A 21469-nucleotide genomic window follows, 5' to 3' on the forward strand; every position below is an offset into this window, starting at 1 on the left:
GAACGAAACAAATAATGGGAACTTTCTGAAGTTTGTGGAAATGCTGGGTATCTTTGATTTGATTTCAGGACCATGGACGGCTACAAAGACAAAACATCGCTGACTGCAATACAGCACCACAGCAGAGGAAAGAGGCCACTCTAGGAGGGCCACGAAATGAAGAAATGCTGAATTCGTTAAAGCTGGGTCATTGACAGAGAGCTTATTTTACACTGCTCCAGCGAAACGAGACACACCAACAATTTTTATGGGCCTAATCATAGAATGACATAGAATTGGACCCTATTTCATCCTATTCAAAAACGTGGTAGGCCTACCTGTTTGACAAACACAATTAGGCTATCCATAGATGTCGGTATAGCCAAATCCTCCGATACTGTCCCATGCACTCCTTAATAAATACCTTCGTGTCTGGGAAGGGCTTGGTGTGTTTGGGTGTTTGGGCTCAAATTGAGTGAGAGTATCCCATACCCTTTGTTAAAGAAAAGGACAAAAAGAATACCTATTGCTAGCTTTATATTTAGAAATAAGTATCCAGATTATATAAAGTGTTCTATAACAATGCTTAACTCCATGATGCCTTATGGTAGAAACAAGCTTTAAAATGCCTGCGAAAGACGTGACTTTCCTACTCTGTCCCTATTAATTGAGCTTTTCACTTTCTGAAAAGAGGTGTTTGTTTAAACCCAGGCAGCTTTCAGGGAAGCACTTCTGGTTTTGTGTTTTGCAATGGATGAGTAGCCAACAGTTGAAACTTACAATTTTCTGCGTCAGTAGAGTGTCTGAGTGGAGAAGTAATTTTTGAAAGTGCCATGCTTAGATTCTTAAGGATGTCTAAGATTAAATTATTTGCAAACAGCATTGCAAACATACACTCTGGTTTGACATTGGTGAAATATGGTAAGAATGCCTATTTCTGTCCATTCTTCCCTGGCACTTCCATTTTCATTATCCTCCTTTCTTTTGAGACTTTTTCAACAATTTATTTTGATTGCAAGATGTTTTTCTCCAATCAACACACACAAAAATAAAAATTTAATAGACATTGATTTTATCAATGTAATCATATTAGGCTATATTATTGACATTTAACTGATTATATAGCCTACTAACCAGATGTGCTAAAATGTTTAATTTGTAATGTAGGCCAAACCTATTGGCGACCCCTGCTGTACATAGTTTAGCAGGGATGGGGGGGGGGGCAGATTTGTCTCGGGCGGCAGAACGTCCAGGGCCGGCCCTGTACAGCACTGATAGTTCTCTGGCTTGTTTTGGGTTCCATTCAACATATTTTTCAGGATTTTTGTACTTTAAAAACAATATCAAAGTTGATTGCCTTTTATTATTTAGTTTCAAATTCAGTAGGGCGACGACTAGCCTTATCTACGTGACGTGATTACGCAGGGACCTCTTCACTAGCTGACCACCACCGCCAAGACCTGTTTCAAGATCAGTTACCTCGCCGGCCCGCCCCATAACCTCTGTATAATTAAGAGAGCAGGTCTGAAATCAGTGTGGAAGGATTAGAATGATTGCACAGAAGGATCACAGCGCTTATACATGATGGTTTTTCTGAGGCGGGATAAATAACCAGGAGGCAACTTTATTTTGCTCTGATCGCTATTTTTTTTACAGTGCAAACTGAACAAAATATATAAATAATGCCAGAGCCGGGCAAATAGGTGCCAGAAAAAACAAGGTCAAATCTGAGACAGGATCCGGCTCAAATTAAGCACTGGACTATGGGCAGGCATAAACTACAAACATAATTTTGTTGACGGCAATTTGAATGCGAAGATTCCGTGAGGAGATACAGAGGCATATTGTTGTACCATTCATCCACTACAATAGAAATGGCTTGTTCTTCCATGGCCTGCATACTCAGACATGTCACCCATTGAGCATGTTTGGGATGCTCTGGATCGACAGCATTTTCTAGTTCCCGCCAATATCCAGAAACTTCACACAGCCATTGAAGAGGATTGGGACAACATTTCAGATCAACTCTATGCTAAGGAGATGCATTGTGCTACATGAAGGAATCGGTAATACCAGATACTAACTGGTTGTCCTGACCTACTTTGAGTTATGTGCCCAACATACGCATATCTGTATTCCCAGTCATGTGAAATTCACAGATTAGGGCCTAATACATTTTTCAATTGACCGATTTCCTTATATGAACTGTAACTCAAGTCAAATCTTTTAAATAAAAGTATATTTTTGTTCAGTGTACATGCAAAGTACATGACAACTTTAAGACAGCTCTCAAATTCAAGTTTTAGCAGTAGCTGTACAATGCTCCCATAATTTCTCCCCCAGTTTACTCATGCCAAAAACATGGCATTTCAATTTTAAAAGAATATATACACTCAACACTTTATTCCATTTCTAAATTGATAACTTTCAGTCAAAAGTTTTTGTAGGCATAAAAATACACCATGACCCACAGATTGATTTATGTATTATATGTAAAATGGTGATAACTACCCAAACCAGGGTTGACTGCCAACGCCACCTGTCGTTAACACCATGCCATTGGTGTCATCACACTAGCCTGAGATTTAAAGATGAACTGCTCGTCAGTGGGGTCAGTCACTGAGGGAGGCCAAGGAAGAAGTACACACAAAAAACAAAGACAAGACATGGCGTGTCAAAAAAAACTGTTTAATTAAATTACAGAATGCATCAACTACAGAGGACTTCTGGACATACGGGTCTTTGCAAACAGCCGGTCCTATGATTCCTTGTGGCACAAGCATGTGCAGTAACACACTGCTACATTGACAAAACTCCTTATCGGGTGTTCACCTGCAAGACAAGGGGAAAATCTTATTACCTTATAAAGGACAATTTAAGTGAAAGGGGGGGGGCTTTCAATTATTAGAGCAATTTATGTGTTTTTCTGCTGTTCTGTTCCATACCTAAAAATTTTTAATGAGCATACAAGATATAATGCAGGTTGAATGAGATAGATCTCCACTAGTGACACCAGAGGGTGGTCTGGTCTCTTACCACGTCGTCAATTTTAAGGATGCTGCGGACAGTCTCGGTGGCGAGGGTCAGAGCGCTGACAGACACCAGCAGAGGCTGCACCACCAGTTCCTCCAGAATGTTGGAGATACCGCCCTGGGAGAGGAATGGGGAGAGCGTTACCCCAGCGGTGTTTAACCAGATGTGAAAACATTGCAGAGATGTAATTAGTGGAGACGAGTCAATTCCCTATTCTACATGATAAACAATCACATATCTGGTATGCAACTGCAGTAACGTAAATCTTAATGGCACTCAAAATGGAGGTTCTGTATCGAGCTGGTGAACGGCTGGGCCACAAGAGACTACAGTCAATGAATAGGCAAATAAGTTCACTGCGAGCACACCAGGACAATGAGGTGTTGTCAAGGCGTGACTCTAGCCTCAGGAGACAGTCACATTTGTTCTAAATCTGAAGGTTCTCAGGATGCAACGTTGAACAAACTATGGCAGAGTGAACATAAGCATAAAACAAAACAGAATCCCGGAGAGCATGGCAGGGCCGTACCTTGCGGACATTGATCCCGGCAGTCTTCTCGCCTTGGGCGTGCCTATTGCGGAGCTCTGTGACAGTGGAGATGGGGTTGAGGCCAGCGTTCTCGGCCAGTGTGGACGGCACCACCTCCAGGGCGTCTGCGTAGGCCCTCACGCAGTACGCCTCCATGCCTGGCAGCGTGCGGGAGTACTCAGCCAGACGCAGGGCCAGCTCGATCTCAGGGGCGCCGCCACCAGCGATCAGAGCCCTGGGAGGGAGAGAAAGTCAAGGTAAAGAGATGAAACAAAAGTGCCCCCATTCTGATAAACTGGTGAAAGCAAATATCAAATAGGCTGTAGCAGAGCGATATGGACAAAAAGCCATAGTGCAATACATTTACTTTATTAATATATGTTAACGATATATTTACAACATTGTGAACCACTGTTTGTATTACCCCTTTAAAACTAATAGTTTAAATGTTGTAGCTATCAATTGTCCTATTAATAGCCACCCATATTAGCAAATTTATTTTATGTCAAAATTCACATCTCTAGTATAGGCTACCTACGGTAACGAACTGCAAAATGCCCACGATAAGTGGTTGGCATAGTCGGAGTCGATCGTTTATCGTCCAAGCTCGAGGCTATAGCGCTAACATATACTAGATTTTCAGATCAGATTGAGTGAAAGATATGGGGATGGAGATAAACCCCACCGATATACATAAGTTAACCAAACAAGGAATTTAATGAATGCATAGAAAATGGTTATTAGCAAATGACTAAGCTGGTAGATACTTTGGGGCCCACTTCTCCCCCCCTCTTTCTTCTGTAATAAAAAGAGGGCGTCTTAGATCTGACAAAACCAGATGATACCAAAACAGAAATATCTATGCTTGGTTTCAAGATCTATTGGGATCGATCACAAGATCTGTTACGCTCTTTAAAAGGGTGCACATCCTTCACAGCCATTTTAGGCGTAGCTGCAGTCTTTCAGAGGAGTGTGTTCTTCTCAACAGGTCCAGAGCCAGGGGTGAAGCCACTGACCCAGGTTGAAGAGAGGGTTTCTCTGTCCCCCGGAAATGGCCACTTGTTACATGGACAGCCACGAGTGGGCAACGCTTAGAGGAACTGGAGCTTACTTTCTATGTAATAATTCCACCTACGTCACTGCATGCATCTACAGAGGCAAGTGTTGCTCAGACAGCAGAAGTAACGCACCTCTTCTTCACCAGGCAGCGGATGACACACAGAGCGTCGTGGATGGAGCGCTCCGCCTCCTCGATCACCAGCTTGTTGGAGCCGCGCACCACGATGCTCACCGTCTTACCGGGGCTGGTGCAGCCTGTGATCTGTGGAGAGGAACAGGCCAGAGAGAAACAGCATGAATTCACTTTCAACTGGAAATTGAAACCAGACGCATGCCAAAGTTATTATGCAACATGCTGACCAGACCAGGACACGCAGGTTGAAATATCAAAACAAACTCTGAACCAACTATATTCATTTGGGGACAGGTCAAAAAGCATTAAACATTTATGCCAATTTAGCTAGCTAGCTTGCTGTTGCTAGCTAATTTGTCCTGGGATAAACATTGGGTTGTTATTTTATCTGAAATGCACAAGGTCCTCTACTCCGACAATTAATCCACAGGTAAAAGGGTAAACAGAGTTGGTTTCTAGTAATCTCTCCTCCTTCAGGCTTCTTCTTTGGACTTTGTGGCAGTTGGCAACCAACCTTAAGCTGCATTACCACTACTAACAGGACTGGAGTGTGGACCCCAGTTCATCTTTGTCACCCACGTGGGTATATAGTCCTATAAACCAATGAGAAAGGAGAGGTGGGACTTGCAGGGTCTCAAATAGAAAATAATTATATTTTAGCGCGAGCATTTTGAGTGCAATGACTGAATAGCATGTGCGTGAGCGTCGCAAAATACATTTACACGCGACGCGAGGGGTGTGGTCAGCATGTTAAAGGAGAAAAAAATGCATGAAATGTATGAAAATGCATGAAATGAAATGTATGAAAATGCATGCATTCACTACTGTAAGTCGCTCTGGATAAGAGCGTCTGCTAAATGACTAAAATGTAATCTTTGAATGTTTCAGAGAAGCTTATTCTATCATTATTACATTGAACATTTACAGCAAATAATTGACATTTTCATTCAAGGAGGTTTGAATACACGTAGTGACCATTTTAGGGATTGCAAGTAGCCTGATTGATTACCATTTAACAAGTTCCAAGGGTATTATCATTAGGATAAAACGTGGGTATTTTGGCACGAGTCTTTCTTCCACATGCATAGTTGTGATGGCAGCATGAAAGCAGTCCCGTATCCGAACCTTGGAGATTACTTGAGCCAAATTGTGATTAGTTTAAGTGAATTAGCATACCTTGACTAGCTTGCCAGAGCCATCCAGGCTGACCTCCTCTGCCAGCTCGGCGGTGCCCATCATCTCAGGAAGGAACTGATCAATGTGGGCGATGGGCTTGGTGCCGATAGTCTGTAGGTGTGCAAGGTGGGGGGGGGGGGGGGGGGGGGCAAGGTTAGCTCAGCATCAGTCAGCCAACATTTGGCTGTTACAGAACATGACCTACAAAGTAAAGGCCAATCAAACATTATTTTGTTTTACCTTGCAGATGAACTCAATGTCCTCCCTCTCGATCTCCTTGACCACCATGATCTTCATCTTGTTCAGGAAGTGGAGGGCCAGATCGCTCAGAGCATCTCTGAAAGAAGTAGGGTCTACTTTTTAACCATGTCTACATCCGCACGTCATCCAGTGACCGAGATAGCATCAACAGAGACGCAGACAGAGGTCCACCGATGGTTAGAGTCTAATATACAGTGGAACACCTAGCAATTATGCTAATGCTTGCCCTTCTATTGAATACATTTCTAGATATTGTGAGTGATTGGACAAAGTGAATTGATTACGTTACAGTGACGTGAAATAATGCCTTTACAGTGATGATGTGACGGTAATGCATCAGGTGTTACCTGAGGATGGACTTCTGGATGAGCAGGACGTTGCAGCCCGCCTTCTTGATCTGTTTGACGAGGTTGAGGATGTAGGCGCGCTCCTCGCGCAGCACGCGGTCCATCTGGGCATAGTCTGACACTACTATCTGGTTGTCCATCTGGATACGACACGCGAGAGGGACCAAAAAGAAAAAGAACATGAGATGGAACCAAACAATTGTAAGAAAATTAGAAGATTGAGGGGTAATAAAAAGGTAACATAAAATACTAGTCGTAGTCCATAACATCAAGGACATTGACGGACAAACATGGAAGCCAATTTCAACGAGACAGTCAGTGATTGTGATGACTTACGTCGGTTTTGGGCGGGGACAAGCAGAACTGGATGAGGGCGATCTTGGCCTTCTCCACACGGGACACGCCAGAGTTGACCACCTTCTGGGTCAACACCAAGCCATCCACCAGCTCACAGTCATCAATGGTCCCACTGCAGAGAAACACCCAGGACATTATTATGGGTGGAACATCTGTCTAAGGGCAGCAGTGTCTACCTGGCTGAGTAATTAACGAGAAAGCACGAGGAAATAATTTGCGTTGTCGATTGAGATCAGTGGATTATGTGTCTATTCATGCACAAGCCATTGATAAACACTCAAGTAGGACATCAGTGTGGTTGTGGTGCTGATTACACAACTATGTTTTTGATGTGATAAGATTGCTTTCCCTGCCAGTCACCTTCTGACAAAGTGGAGCCATTCTGCTAATTGACCGGCTGAGATTGATCTGGCACATCAGACATGTCCACGTCCCCACAGAGAGAGAACTGGGGAGTGAAAATGTGCCTAGCCAAACTGACATTTTAACTGTTGGAAGCTTCAGGGAAGGGATGGTAACGGTATGACACTGGTAATACATTAGTAACCCATGGTATACTGCTGGATCATGTTTTCATTAGGCACTAAACGGCAGAAAAAGAACTGCAAAAGGGGAGGGACTACCTGGGCTTTATCAATAAGAAAAGCTAATTTTCCATTGCTAAACATATTAACATTTCCTGTTGCGTGCCCTAATGAACATGACCCAGAAGTCAATCCTGTAAACAACCCTGTTTGTAATCCTAACATTTACATTTTAGTCATTTAGCAGACGCTCTTATCCAGAACGATTTACAGTAGTGAGTGCATAACCTGGAGCCACCACCCTTCCCCTCCCTCCTCACCCCAGCTTCTTGACAATGTGGATATCGTGCAGGTCCACGCCGGTGGCGGTGGCCGGGTCGATGACGCGCATCACGGCGTCCACGCTCATGGGCGCTAGCAGGCTGGAGTACTGCGACACCACCTTGGAGCACAGAGAGGTGGTGGCGCTGTTCAACAGTGTCTCGCGGTCGCTCAGGAGCACCGGCTGGCTCATGCCCGTCAACACCTCCACGCCCTTATCCACCGCCTTCTGGAACGACTCAGAGATTGTGGTGGGGTGGATTCCTGGTGGAGAAGGAGAGGACAGGCAGATTGCATTAAAGCTTTCGGGTGCAGGGACTCCGTTAGATTAGAACTGATTCTAGGAGTTTATAGTGTAAACCAGTGGTCACCAAGCCTGGTCCTGGGAAGGTTCAAAGGTGCTGTTCAGGCTTTTGCCGCAGCCTGGCATAAACAATATTTTTTTTTTTAAACTAAGTTTGTCAGACGGGTGGGGTTTGCCCTTTTGATAATTATTCCATTGGTTTCTCATAATTTACCCTTCTGAAGCAACTTGGCGCATGCGTCAAGCAGGGCACCAGCAATCACCACCACTGAAGTTGTGCCGTCGCCAGCCTCAATATCCTGGGCTTTGGAAAGCTCCACCATCTGAAAGACAAACATAGCTTCAGACTCCTGATATTGGTGATCTTTCAAAGGGACATATACGCTAGAGAGGAAATTTCCCCAAAGATGCCTTTAAGAAATAACCTTTAAGAACATTTGAATTATCGCTCAAAATGACAGTGCCTTGCCAGATGTTAGAGCAGTAATTTAACATTTCAACAAAAAAAGGCCACAACAATTGTAGATGACAGTGCAGAAACGTGGGAACATATCCCCAACTCCCTTATCTTGAACCTTACCATCTTGGCTGCAGGGTGCAGCACCTGCATCTGTTTCAGGATGGTGGCCCCGTCGTTGGTGATGGTCACATCACCCTTCCCATCCTGAATCTGAAAGAATCAATTCCTTTTTAAAGTTGAGAGATGGTGAAGAGAAGTCAAGAGTGCTGATGTAAATAACTACTTAATCACCATTTTGTCCATGCCCTTAGGGCCAAGGCTGGTTCTGATGCATTCAGCAACAGCTGTCAAACAAAACAAATCTGTTACTTCCACAAAGAGGACACACTCCTCTAGCACTAGGATACATTCTATGGACAATATTTACTGCTTGACAAGACTCCAAGATACTCCATTGGTTAAAGAGCACATAAATGGATGCTCATGACATCAGGAAAGTTCATTTTGTCAATTGTTGGTCCTAACAAAGCTAGGGTACAATAATGATGATCATCTGGTCACTGTTGCTAGTTGGCACACTAATGCCAATGTTCTTTAGAACCTTCATGCATCCTTCATGATTTGCTCTGTAACATATTCTAGCTTGCTAACTGGGTACCAACTTGTGGCTAACGGTTGCCCTGCCCAGATCGAGCCAGCAGTAGCGTTCATTCATTCATTCATTCATTCATTCGCAAAGGGAGTGTCGCAGCAGCTGTCTGAGGCAAACACAAGCGTCAGGGGTAGGTATTTATTCGTCCGTCCAACAATGAAATAGGAATACTGTATTTGTAGTTTACCCTTTCCTGCGGAGATGTTACTGAACCGAATCTGTGCTGGCTTGTCACGGTCCACATATGCCCCTCGTCCTTTGTTTTTCATCCCACCACTTGGCATCTTCGGTCCAGACATTGCTTCAGGCATCCTTACTTATTTTCGTCGGAATATGTTACTAAAATACTTTTGATGGGGAAAGATGTAACCAAAAACACAGAAAGGGCTGCTTGACTTCAGATGGGTCCAGATTCGAATTTATCTCTCGTTCCTTCCAGAACCTTCCAGAACCACCGATTACGATTCTAGTAGAAAAAGGACCCTCCTGTCAACTTCGAAGGCGCCTTGATATGACGTATTTAGCTGTCTGACAATTTGCCATGCAGGTCTATATGTGGGATGAGACTAGGCTAGTAGAGTACTGTGCGCATCAAACTAGTTTTTTTGTACATTTTAACGAATTAATATGTATATACAGTCATGTAAAGGTACTGGTAGGGATATTGTATACAATTAAGGGACCTGTGGTGTTGATCAAAATGATCAAATCCACCCTCATCAACAGATGAATCTATCTAATTCGACCTGTTGTGTCTACCTCTGATGAAGTCTTGTTCCTGTAACGTTAGCTGCATGCTGAGAATCCAAATGACTGAACCACAGAGTTTCTAAACTACCTTTGACTGAACTGTGTTCTCGCTCTACATAAACATTTGATTGTCTTACAAATGCTGTAATTCATTTGGTATTCAAGGTAGGTTTATGACTTGTTGTTTTTGCTTCGCAAGCTTGTGCTTATTTGTATTCTCAGATAAAGCTATAGCTATTTTAGAAACTACAGTAGCGAGCTAGCTGTATTGGCTAGCAGCACATTATAACATGAAATGCATCAACATCCACACAGGGCTGCGAGTGTGACCTAGTGTTAGCAATGTGTCTCAGAGCAAGCAACCTTGTTCAGTATTGTACAGTAGTACACATTACATTTTACTTCTGGGTTAACAGAGATTATAGCCCCCATAACTATATTTGTAGTGCAAAGTGTGCTTGCAAGCTTAGCTTCAGTGTGTGCGATATGTTATGAGCATGGTGATGTGCATATGATATTCCTCTTAGATAACTTACAGTAGTACTGATTCTACTGTCAGCTAACTTGTAGTGGGTTTCCCAGACATAACTGTACATTCAACTTTCTTACTGATCTCATTAATCTATGATCTCTGTCCATTTTACAGCAGTATTATGTTGCCCTTGAAGGAGAAAGATAGACCAATAGTGAAGAAGCTGCTGGAAGCAGGATGCTGCGCCCGCTGTGTCCTGAGGTTCTGCTGCTTGGGTGTGCAGTCGGCCTACCGCCAGTCTTATGAGGCCAGTGCTCTTGCTGCATTGTATTATCTTTGCACTTAAAGCAGGGACAGACATAGACATTTCAGAGATACGAGTGCAAAGACAATTAAGTAGCTCCAACATTCTTCTTTGTGGGTAGCCTCGGCTTCAGGCTTTGCGTGAAAGCCTGTGGCAGACGCTACTTTGTAGGTAACCTAGGTGTTCTTCTTTAGAAGAATTGTGCCCATGAGCTAACTTGCTGTCGTATATTTGGTGAACTGAACTGCTGGCAGACATTTTAATATATTTTTGTTGTTGCTGAATAATGTTTTTCTGTTTGTCAACCTCAGGATACAGCAAGGGAACTTTGTGCTTTCATCAGTGATTCAGAGAATAACGAATCCCAAGATGCAGCCGTGCTGGAACAGCACACAGAAGACCCCCCTAGTAAAAAAATGAAGATGGATGCCGCAGAGATGGACGTCCAATCAGAAGGCGACTCTGCTGTGGTTCCCACGGTGATGGAGGAAGGCGACGCCGAGCCAGCGGACTCGGACGTGTGTGTGGTGTGCCTGGGAGTTCTACAGCAGTTCTGTGATGAAGCCTATGCCATAAAGGTGTGTTTGGTCACTATTAATCCTATTGCATTAGGAGCCACTGTTGTTTTAAATGATACCTATGACTAAGTATGTCTTTATATGCGTCCCAAATGACACCCTGGTCAAAAGTAGTGCACTATATAGATAATAGGGTACCATTTTAGGACACAACCTTGAAGATTAAAATGAAATGAAAGACCTTAGTACCTGCCTAGTGATCAAATACCCCATCATCATCAATCAATGCTCCAGTCTACCAGAATATGCCTCAAATACCACAGCTTGAGGACAGAACCAACACTGGAATTTGAGGGGGGGGTTCATGATACTGTTTTTGTGTGTGTGTGCAGATATCGGAGGTGGTGAAGGCCAAAAACTACCAGTTTGACACGATGGTACTGTCAGTCTCCCTACCGGCCCAGCTGTCTGTCAGAGAGGTCAGTGGTTACATTGTAGGCCTTGGCTGATAACTGATGTCACGCAATTGTCTACCTATCAGCTTACAGTATATCCAAATGGTTTGTCTCAAAACAACTTCCATTCAATAGAAAAGTATGATTATTTCAACTTCAGTTGATTCTGTGAAAGCCACTCAGTCAGTCTAGCCTGGACCCCAGTCGTTCTATACAGGGTGATGTGTGGCAGTGCAAGACTTCTGTACAGTCAATAATGCAGTATCATGTCCCTGGGTTGGCCATTAGAGAGCATAGTTACCTCATAGTTAGTGGTAGTGCGTCTGTAGACTGAAGTGCAATCACAAGAGCCATTGTTTCTACAGATATGGCACTCCCATTAGGGTGTGCATGACGGATGCTTGTAAACAGACAAGGGTTTACTCATTTCTGAACATGTACCCTCCTCTCTCTCTGCCACACTCCTACAGCACTCTTGTTGGCTGCATGTAAAGAAGGAAGTGAGGTAAGTTCGCTACAGCAGAGTGGCATCCATCTATCTAGCCTAATTTCTCTCCGTTAAAGAAATCATTCTAATCTCAAAGTATCATCACATTGAAATATTACAGTGTTCTATACTATGACCCCACACCTTTCACGTTACCTTTTATAACATCATGTCATGTCTTAACCCATAAGAGTCTAAGTCGGGGGAGGGCGGGGTTCTACTAAGCTATATGGAATTGTCTCCATATATACTTCCATTCATTTTTTTCAACTTGTACGGGGGGGGGACCTTCAGACACATCTTGTGAGGCCTGTGGACATCCTAGAGCAAAACAATCGACATGTACGTGTTCCTGAGAGTCTCGCCCATATTATTATTATTTTGCCAATTGGCCTGGATCCTTTATTGCCGACACGGAGCCCCGCCGATCCATCACGACTGGTCTGCTGACGTAATCGTCCGATGTCACCGAAGACCCATCTGCTATCCCCGGCCCGCTAGCTTCCTGAATGTCGTGTCTCCCGCTTGCCTAGCATAGTAGCGACTACCGAATGGCTCCCGGACTCACCTATTGCTACTCATTGGACCCTATGATCACTCGGCTACACATGCCTCTTTCTAATGTCAATATGCCTTGTCTTCTGCTGTTTCGGTTAGTTATTGTTTTAATTCACTGTAGAGCCCCTAGTCCAGCTCAACATGTCTTAGATAGCTCTTTTGTCACACACCCCACACATGGGGAGGAGACCTCACCTGGCTTAGCTGATGTCTCCAGAGATGCAAGCTCTCTCATCGTCACTCAATGCCTAGGTTTAGCCCCACTGTACTCACATCCTACCATACCTTTGTCTGTACATTATGCCCTGAATCTATTCTACCACGCCCAGAAATCTGCCCCTTTTATTCTCTGTTTCCAACGCACTAGATGACCAGTTCTTATAGCCTTTAGCCGTACCCTCATCCTACTCCTCTGTTCCTCTGGTGATGTAGAGGTTAATCCAGGCCCTGCAGCCCCCAGCATCACACCCATTCCCCAGGCGCTCTCATTTGTTGACTTCTGTAACTGTAAAAGCCTTGGTTTCATGCATGTTAACATCAGAAGCCTCCTCCCTAAATTTGTTTTATTCACTGCTTTAGCACACTCCGCCAACCCTGATGTCCTAGCCGTGTCTGAATCCTGGCTTAGGAAGGCCACCAAAAATTCTGAAATTTCCATCCCCATTACAACATTTTCCGTCAAGATAGAACTGCCAAAGGGGGCGGAGTTGCAATCTACTGCAGAGAGAGCCTGCAGAGTTCTGCCATACTATCCAGGTCTGTGCCCAAACAGTTCAAGCTTCTACTTTTAAAAATCCACCTTTCCAGAAATAAGTCTCTCACTGTTGCCGCTTGTTATAGACCCCCCCTTAGCCCCCAGCTGTGCCCTGTATTGCCCCCCAGCTATCTTCAGAGTTCGTACTGTTAGGTGACCGAAACTGGAATATGTTTAGCACCCCGGCCATCCTACAATCTAATCTAGATGCTCTCAATCTCACACAAATTATCAAGGAACCTACCAGGTACAACCCTAAATCTGTAACCCTCATAGATATCATCCTCACCAACTTGCCCTCTAAATACACATCTGCTGTCTTCAACCAGGATCTCAGCGATCACTGCCTCATTGCCTGCGTCCGTAATGGGTCCGTGGTCAAACGACCACCCCTCATCACTGTCAAACGCTCCCTAAAACACTTCAGCGAGCAGACCTTTCTAATCGACCTGGCATCCTGGAAGGATATTGACCTCATCCCGTCAGTAGAGGATGCCTGGTTGTTCTTTAAAAGTGCTTTCCTCACCATCTTAAATAAGCATGCCCCATTCAAAAAATGTAGAACTAAGAATAGATATGGCCCTTGGTTCACTCCAGACTTGACTGCCCTTGACCAGCACAAAAACATCCTGTGGCGTTCTGCATTAGCATCGAATAGCCCCTGCGATATACAACTTTTCAGGGAAGTCAGGAACCAATATACTCAGTTAGTTAGGAAAGTTAAGGCTAGCTTATTCAAACAGAAATTTGCATCCTGTAGCACTAATTCCAAAAAGTTTTGGGACGCCATAAAGTCCATGGAGAATAAGAGCACCTCCTCCCAGCTGCCCACTGCACTGAGGATAGGAAATACTGTCACCACCAATAAATCTACGATAATCGATCATTTCAATAAGCATTTTTCTACGGCTGGCCATGCTTTCCACCTGGCTACCCCTACCCCGACCAACAGCTCTGCACCCCCCGCAGCAACTTGCCCAAGCCCCCCCCCCCACCCAAATCCAGATAGCTGATGTTTTGAAAGATCTGCAAAATCTGGATCCCTACAAATCAGCTGGGCTAGACAATCTGGACCCTCTCTTTGTAAAATTATCTGCCGAAATTGTTGCAACCCCTATTACTAGCCTGTTCAACCTCTCTTTCGTATCGTCTGATATCCCTAAAGATTGGAAAGTTGCTGCGGTCGTCCCCCTCTTCAAACTGTTACAGACCTATAACCATCCTGCCCTGCCTTTCTAAAGTCTTCGAAAGCCAAGTTAACAAACAGATCATCGACCGTTTCGAATCTCACCGTACCTTCTCCACTATGCAATCTGGTTTCCGAGCTGGTCATGGGTGCACCTCAGCCACGCTCAAGGTCCTAAACGATATCATAACCGCCATAGATAAAAGACGGTACTGTGCAGTCATTTTCAACGAACTGGCCAAGGCTTTCGACTCTGTCAATCACCACATTCTTATCGACAGACTCAATAGCCTTGGTTTCTCAAATGACTGTCTCGCATGGTTCACCATCTACTTCTCAGATAGAGTTCAGTGTGTCAAACGGAGGGCCTGTTGTCCTGACCTCTGGCAGTCTCTATGAGGGTGCTACAGTTTTCAATTCTCGGGCCGACTCTTTTCTCTGTATATATCAATGATGTCGCTCTTGCTGCTGGTAATTCTCTGATCCACCTCTACGCAGACGACACCATTCTGTATACATCTGGCCCTTCCTTGGACACTGTGCTAACAAACCTCCAAACGAGCTTCAATGTCATACAACTCTCCTTCCGTAGCCTCCAACTGCTCTTAAATGCTAGTAAAACTAAATGCATGCTCTTAAACCGATCGCTGCCCACACCTGCCCGCCCGCCTAGCATCACTACTCTGGACGGTTCTGACTTAGAATATGTGGACAACTATAAATACCTAGGTGTCTGGCTAGACTGTAAACTCTCCTTCCAGACTCACATTAAGCATCTCCTATCCAAAATTAAATCTAGAATCGGCTTCCTATTTCGCAACAAAACCTCCTTCATTCATGCTGCCAAACATACCCTCGTAAAACTGACTATCCTACCGATCCTTGACTTCGGCGAAATCATTTACAAAATATCTTCCAACACTCTACTCAGCAAATTGGATGTAGTTTATCACAGTGCCATCCGTTTTGTCACCAAAGCCCCATATACTACCCACCACTGCGACCTGTATGCTCTTGTTGGCTGGCCCGCGCTATATATTCGTTGTCAAACCCACTGGCTCCAGGTCATCTACAAGACCCTGCTAGGTAAAGTCCCCCCTTCTCTCAGCTCACTGGTCACCATAGCAACACCCACCCGTAGCACACGCTCCAGCATCAGCTGTCAGAGCAGCTTACCGATCACTGTACCTGTACACAGCCAATCTGTAAATAGCCCACCCAACTACCTCATCCCCATATTGTTATTTATTTTTTTGCTCTTTTGCACCACAGTATCTCTACTTGCACATCATCATCTGCACATCTATCACTCCAGTGTTAAAGCTAAATTGTAATTATTTCGCCACTATTGGCCAATTTATTGTCTTACCTCCCTAACCTTACTACATTTGCACACACTGTACATAGAGTTTTCTATTGTGTTATTGACTGTACCTTTGTTTATCCCATGTGTAACTCTGTGTTGTTATTTTTGTCGCAATGCTTTGCTTTATCTTGGCCCCAGGTTGCAGTGGTAAATGAGAACTTGTTCTCAGCTGGCCTACCTGGTTAAATAAAGGTAAAATAAAAATAAATAAAATTAGTGTGTAGCCCAAACTGTTCGGACGTTACAGACAGAAGTTGGAAGATCTGCTGTACCGACTTCAGACGAGTCCCAAGACGCTTGTGGGGGGTCGTAGAGTAAAACGGAGAACACCATCGTGTTCGTGAGAGTCTCATCTTTCCATACAGTAATAAACCGTTCAGACACTACAGACAATTTTGTGAGTAGACCGTAGTCTCATGGTCTGACAAACACTGCTCTAGTTCTGTCACCATTCACCTCCGATGCGGAAGTGATGGATCAAGGCGCATCCAATGCAAAAAAACAGTATCTCTAGATTAAACTGACAGATTTTTATGGGGATGTTTGTATTATGTTAATTCGATTTCATCGACCTTAGGGTTTTTTAATACTTTAATTAATTATGTTGAATTTGTTTTGAAACAGGGAGAAGTCTATGTGCCTCGATATGGATGATGTCATCCAGGTGAAGGAGGCCTTCAAGTGGACCATGCAGGGTCTGGTGTCCAAAGAGCTGGGGGGCGTACCTGTGGTGAACAAGGTCAGTGACCCATGACCCGGATGTAGCCATACAGTAGCCTCACTTGCTGATGGGTCAGACACCGCTGTTGAAAAATACTTGTCATACAGTTACGGTATAATGCACTACTTGTATCTATAGCAATAACCTGTAATGAGCTAGCCTGGTCCCAGATCTGTTTGTGGCCTTGTCAAGTCAGTTGCTATCATTGACAAGAAAAACATGACCGGGAGTTGACATGGCGGCACAAACCGACTTGCACTCAGGCTAGTACTGTGATAAGTGTTCTCTTAGTAAACTTACCCTGGTAAAATGAAGGCAAATAGATCAAATGTAAGTGACAAAATTATATGAATTCCTGAAAGGATTTTTTTTTTTTTTCTGGATTTATTTTGTTCTATTTTTATTCAATTTATTTTCCTCTTCATCCAACAGATCAGTCGACAAACTGAACAGTTTGAGGTGGGCGTGGGGTTCACACACCCAGAGACAGACTCAGACTGCCACTTCCTGTAAGTCCTCCAATCACACTACTCCTCAGGGAATAGATAAGATGAATAGATTGACTAGACAGCTAGATGGATGGATGGACGGATGTGCGGAAGGACTGATTGACTGACTGACTGATAGCAAAATACATGTAATATTGAATGTAATGTAGCATTTTTATGAAACTACATTCTGATTCTCTGCTTTATTCTTGCAATCAGGGCTGGCATCTGTTCAGACTGCTTCAGACCAACTAAGAACAAACAGGTGAGTGAAAAAGCCAATTGGAGCTCTGTAAATGTTTTCGTCCAATTGCTTTTTTGTTACAAAATGGCGACATGCTGCTCATTCTTTGTCATTCCATATCTCTCTGTGTTACTGTCTTTTCTCTGATCTCTAGTTTGTCTCACAACAGAATGTCTTCACTAGAATGGCCGTGGTCAAAGCCCTCGAAAAGGTTTCAGATGAGAAGTTTCTAAAGTAAGTAATCATGTTATTCTTGCCTTTTTTTTTTTTTTTTACTGTTTCTCTGTCTTCACTCTTTTGAGAGAACTCACAATCTAACTGCATGTATCGCTTAATGATATTTATTTTCTCTCACTAGAAAGTTCCCCTGTCCCCCTACAAGGCCAGTGAGCAAATGCATCGCTCAAGACGTCCAGTGTCTTCACGTTTCTGTATTTGTGGCGGGTAAGGTTGTTTATGACATCCCTTTTGGATGATTTGAACCAAAGGAGGGCTTTGAGATTATCAAGAGTGGGGTCCGTTTACTTTACACTTCAGGAATGTATTCAGTTGCGGGCGAATCCTAACATCCACTTAGGTAAGTCAAATTTTCACTTCGTCTCCCATTGACATCAATGCATGGCTAAATAAGGAAAAGTTAGGATTAACCCTTCATGCCTTGGGATTTTACGGTTATTTACAATCCAATACTGAAGAGTTGTTTTTAAGGGTTTGAATTGACTCCTTTATGTTTGTCCCCGTGTTTTTAGGGAGGTACAACAAGTTCTCCCGCACCCTGCCCCAGACCCCCTGGGTGATTGACGGAGAGAGGAGGATGGAGTCCTCGGTGGAGGAGCTAATCGCTGCCCCCCTCCTCTCCTCTTTCCGGGCCGAGGGTGAGTGTATACTGGTGTTCAGAAGGCCACACTGTAGCAAAATGTTTTGCAACAGGAAACAAAAATCTGTGTTCTCAATGGATGAGTTCAAGTAGAACCTCCTTGTTTCGCTCTGTTTCTAAACGTTTCCTCCTTACTGAACCTGGTAGGCTCTACAAATTATTACCTTGGGATAGACAGACCATAGAGATAGATAGAGGGCCCAAAAGCCTGTTTTAGCATGGGCAGCGGCATTGAGGACTTTCACCATTTTGAAGTAGTCAACTGGTGGGACTTCCTATGGGTTAATGAAGAATCACATGATTCCATCCAGGTCATCAGGAGGGATTAGTCAATTAATTATACTCGTGAGCAAACATGCCATAACTGCAGGTGGCAGTCAATCAGCAACCTTGGCTTCATACCTGTTCAAACACACTACAGGTAGCAGTATGCACCCTTTCAGTTCTTTTGCCAATTCATAGAAGTAGTAGAAGAACATGGACTAATTCAAAAGATGGCACTGCCCATGCTCTCACTGACGCCATAATGGGACAGATGCAATGATCCAATGTCTATCTAAGTCAATGAGAAAGAGATCCAAAAGAATACACTGGTGAATGAATCTGGTATCTCAAGTAATGTCTTTCTCTTGTCCTTCTGGTCTTCGCAGGGTTTAATTTCTCCTCCTCGGGAAGGGAGGACGTGGATGTGCGGACGCTTGGAAATGGTCAGACACACAACATACATGTATGTTTACACATCCTCAGTCCTTGTTTCCGTCAATGTGAGGTGTAACGGGGGTGTCTCCCCCTTCTCAGGTCGTCCGTTTGCACTGGAGCTGCTAAATCCTCACAGAGCCAGGTTCAATAAGGCAGAGGTCCGACAGCTGCAGGAGGTACACACACAGCGTCTCTGCAGGATCACACACACACACAGCGTCTCTGCAGGGTCACACACACACACACAGCGTCTCTGCAGGGTCACACATACACGGCGTCTCTGCAGGGTCACACACACACAGCATCTCTGCAGGGTCACACACACACAGCATCTCTGCAGGGTCACACACACAGGACTTGACCACAGCCCTATCTTTTCTTCTCACAGACCATCAACCAGTCCTCTGACAAAATCCGAGTACGAGATCTACAGATCGTAAGCAGGTGAGCGACGCAGTAGAAAAATAGGTCTCACTTCTGTCCAGAGACCTAAGAATGATGCTGACAGGTCACACTGTTTGTGTGTGTGTGTGTAGAGATGCTATGGGTCACATGAAGGAGGGTGAGGAGGACAAGACCAAGTCGTACACCGCGCTCATATGGACCCAGAAAGCCATCAACAAAGACGACATCACGTTCTTAGAGGAAACCAAAGTGAGTGTTAAATGCTATTTTTAATGACATTATATTTGCATATAAAATCACAGTGGTTTAACATCTTGGTTGTAGTTTATTTTATGGTATGTGTTTTATAATCTTTGGTTTGCTCATTCAGTGTAAACAGTACCTTAAAATAAAGTTCTGCCTACCTACGGTATGTGCTGATATTCTTTGGCTTGGTCATATAGGAGTTGAAGCTAGCTCAGAAGACGCCACTAAGAGTGTTGCATCGCAGGCCACTGGCCGTCAGAGAGCGGGTCATCCACACCATGAGTACATGCTTCCTGGACGCGCATCACTTCCACCTGAAGCTGCGCACGCAGGCAGGGACGTATCCTTTACACAGAACGAAACGAAACAGTGCGATACACCAATAGTCGTACACAAACCCACACGTACACAAGAAGGGAGGTGTTAAGATTGAGACACATTCACAGTTATATACTTACACACACAATAACACATTTGATTTTTTTTTATCATGAACAACTCACCGGATGTCAGTACCTTAGCTGTTCCCAGTTACATCAAGGAGTTTGTCCACGGAGACTTTGGTCGCACCAAGCCCAATCTGTGTGATCTGCTGAAGTCTGAGACTGATATCCTAGAACTGGACGTTGAGGTGGGTATTTTAGAAAGTTGACAAATGTATCTAGCTTTTTGTAGGATATTAAAATAAGACACAGTGCACGGGGATTATTGTATTAAAAATAGCGAGACACAGTTGAAAAGTGAATTAATCATTTAAAGGGATAAAGCTATTTTACTTATTTCAATATTTGTTTCCTTACATTGAAAGCGGTCTGTGCTTTCAAGCTAAGGAAACAAATATAGAAAATTGAACATGCATGTGACTCAAAAGGGTTCTTCTGAGTTTAGTCTTTCTCTCTCTCTCTGTGCGTTCCTCAGTCTGTAGATGTGGACTGGCCACCCTCCATCCCGGAGTGAGCCTCGTCTCACTGATGCTGTTGGGGATGCCAAAAGGAGCCCTAGTTCTGATGGGCCGTACCTTCACCTATTGGACCCCACCTTCACCTATTGGACCCCCACCACCACCAACTCTGTTTAGCTCAGTTCCACTGATCTCTAGATGATATGGATACTGTCAATACATTTGTTTGTTTTTCTTGAGGTCAATACAGATTATTTTTGAAATGACTGAATCTGTGCTGAGTTGAGGCCTTGAACTGATCTTAGATATACATGTCTTTGAAGCCGTAGCAGGGACTGGGTGTGAACGGCACTGCTGATGGAAAGAACTACAATCCAAGTTAATTGCACCCTGGTGTCCCAAGTCTGAATTAGTCCCTTATTAGCAGAGGATGAAAAGCAGAAGTGTTTCGGCCCTCCAGGACAGACATTGAACAGCCCTTTTATAGAGCATCGCGGTAGTATATGGTCAGTATTTTGTGTGTATTTTCCTCAGTTGATTTACAGAGGTTTTTGCTCAGCCTTAAAATCAATTGTTTACCCATGGATTGTCCCATAGGCAAAAGGAGAGCAATGCTATATATTTTTTTGTATGAATGAAAATATTTGATTGTGATGTCTCCCATCAGCATAATGTTCCCCATTGTACATCCCATCCAAATAAAGGCCTGGGTCATGTTGTTGTGCACACAATGGGAAACTTTTTGGAACAGAAAAACAAAAATGTTGCTTCATATTGAACAAGTCCTCATCAGTGTGTTGCCAGTGTTTTATGTTAAAGGAAAACTTCCGGATCTGCTGCCCCGGAATCACAGGAACTCGTGGATACCATTTTTATATCGCCTTGTGCCATTTGAAGGGAGTT

At 43.9% G+C, this 21469-nt stretch overlaps 2 protein-coding genes across 3 annotated transcripts; one reads left to right on the forward strand and one right to left on the reverse strand.

Moving 5' to 3' along the window:
• Positions 1 to 2646: 2646 nt before the first annotated feature.
• LOC115208586 (T-complex protein 1 subunit delta) lies at positions 2647 to 9667 on the reverse strand. Its single transcript, XM_029776759.1, has 13 exons — positions 9323 to 9667; positions 8775 to 8827; positions 8604 to 8693; positions 8238 to 8346; positions 7719 to 7983; positions 6854 to 6986; positions 6518 to 6657; positions 6150 to 6246; positions 5910 to 6020; positions 4732 to 4862; positions 3542 to 3776; positions 3016 to 3129; positions 2647 to 2811 (listed from the first exon to the last, which is right to left on the reverse strand). The coding sequence occupies exons 1-13, from the start codon at positions 9444 to 9446 to the stop codon at positions 2797 to 2799; spliced, it is 1617 nt and encodes a 538-aa protein (XP_029632619.1). The 5' UTR covers positions 9447 to 9667; the 3' UTR covers positions 2647 to 2796.
• A 19-nt stretch (positions 9668 to 9686) lies between these two features.
• LOC115208585 (putative tRNA pseudouridine synthase Pus10) lies at positions 9687 to 21297 on the forward strand. 2 transcript variants are annotated; one of them, XM_029776756.1, is made up of 18 exons: positions 9687 to 10050; positions 10532 to 10664; positions 10973 to 11239; positions 11572 to 11658; positions 12105 to 12139; positions 16610 to 16724; positions 17139 to 17215; positions 17414 to 17459; positions 17593 to 17672; positions 17797 to 17882; positions 18188 to 18313; positions 18966 to 19022; positions 19114 to 19190; positions 19403 to 19458; positions 19551 to 19668; positions 19863 to 20005; positions 20197 to 20296; positions 20584 to 21297. In XM_029776756.1, exons 2-18 carry the CDS (start codon positions 10539 to 10541, stop codon positions 20620 to 20622), a joined length of 1635 nt encoding a protein of 544 aa, XP_029632616.1. In that variant the 5' UTR covers positions 9687 to 10050; positions 10532 to 10538; the 3' UTR covers positions 20623 to 21297. The 2 variants fall into 2 exon arrangements, with proteins under 2 accessions (XP_029632616.1, XP_029632618.1); XM_029776758.1 differs by having other exon boundaries at positions 9689 to 10050; positions 17608 to 17672.
• The last annotated feature ends 172 nt before the right edge of the window (positions 21298 to 21469 follow it).

This window comes from Salmo trutta, chromosome 14, assembly GCF_901001165.1.
Source record: "Salmo trutta chromosome 14, fSalTru1.1, whole genome shotgun sequence".
NCBI lineage: Eukaryota > Metazoa > Chordata > Actinopteri > Salmoniformes > Salmonidae > Salmo > Salmo trutta.

Excerpts from the sequence above, each read along its gene's own strand:
- LOC115208586 (XM_029776759.1), bottom strand. The coding sequence starts at position 9,446 with ATGCCTGAAGCAATGTCTGGACCGAAGATGCCAAGTGGTGGGATGAAA. Across the intron at positions 4,863-5,909 it reads GCTCTGGCAAGCTAGTCAAG|ATCACAGGCTGCACCAGCCC; the intron begins GTATGCTAATTC and ends TCCTCTCCACAG. Across the intron at positions 3,130-3,541 it reads CCGGGATCAATGTCCGCAAG|GGCGGTATCTCCAACATTCT; the intron begins GTACGGCCCTGC and ends TTCCTCTCCCAG.
- LOC115208585 (XM_029776756.1), top strand. The coding sequence starts at position 10,539 with ATGTTGCCCTTGAAGGAGAAAGATAGACCAATAGTGAAGAAGCTGCTG. Across the intron at positions 10,665-10,972 it reads CCTACCGCCAGTCTTATGAG|GATACAGCAAGGGAACTTTG; the intron begins GCCAGTGCTCTT and ends TGTCAACCTCAG. Across the intron at positions 20,006-20,196 it reads CTGCGCACGCAGGCAGGGAC|TTACATCAAGGAGTTTGTCC; the intron begins GTATCCTTTACA and ends AGCTGTTCCCAG.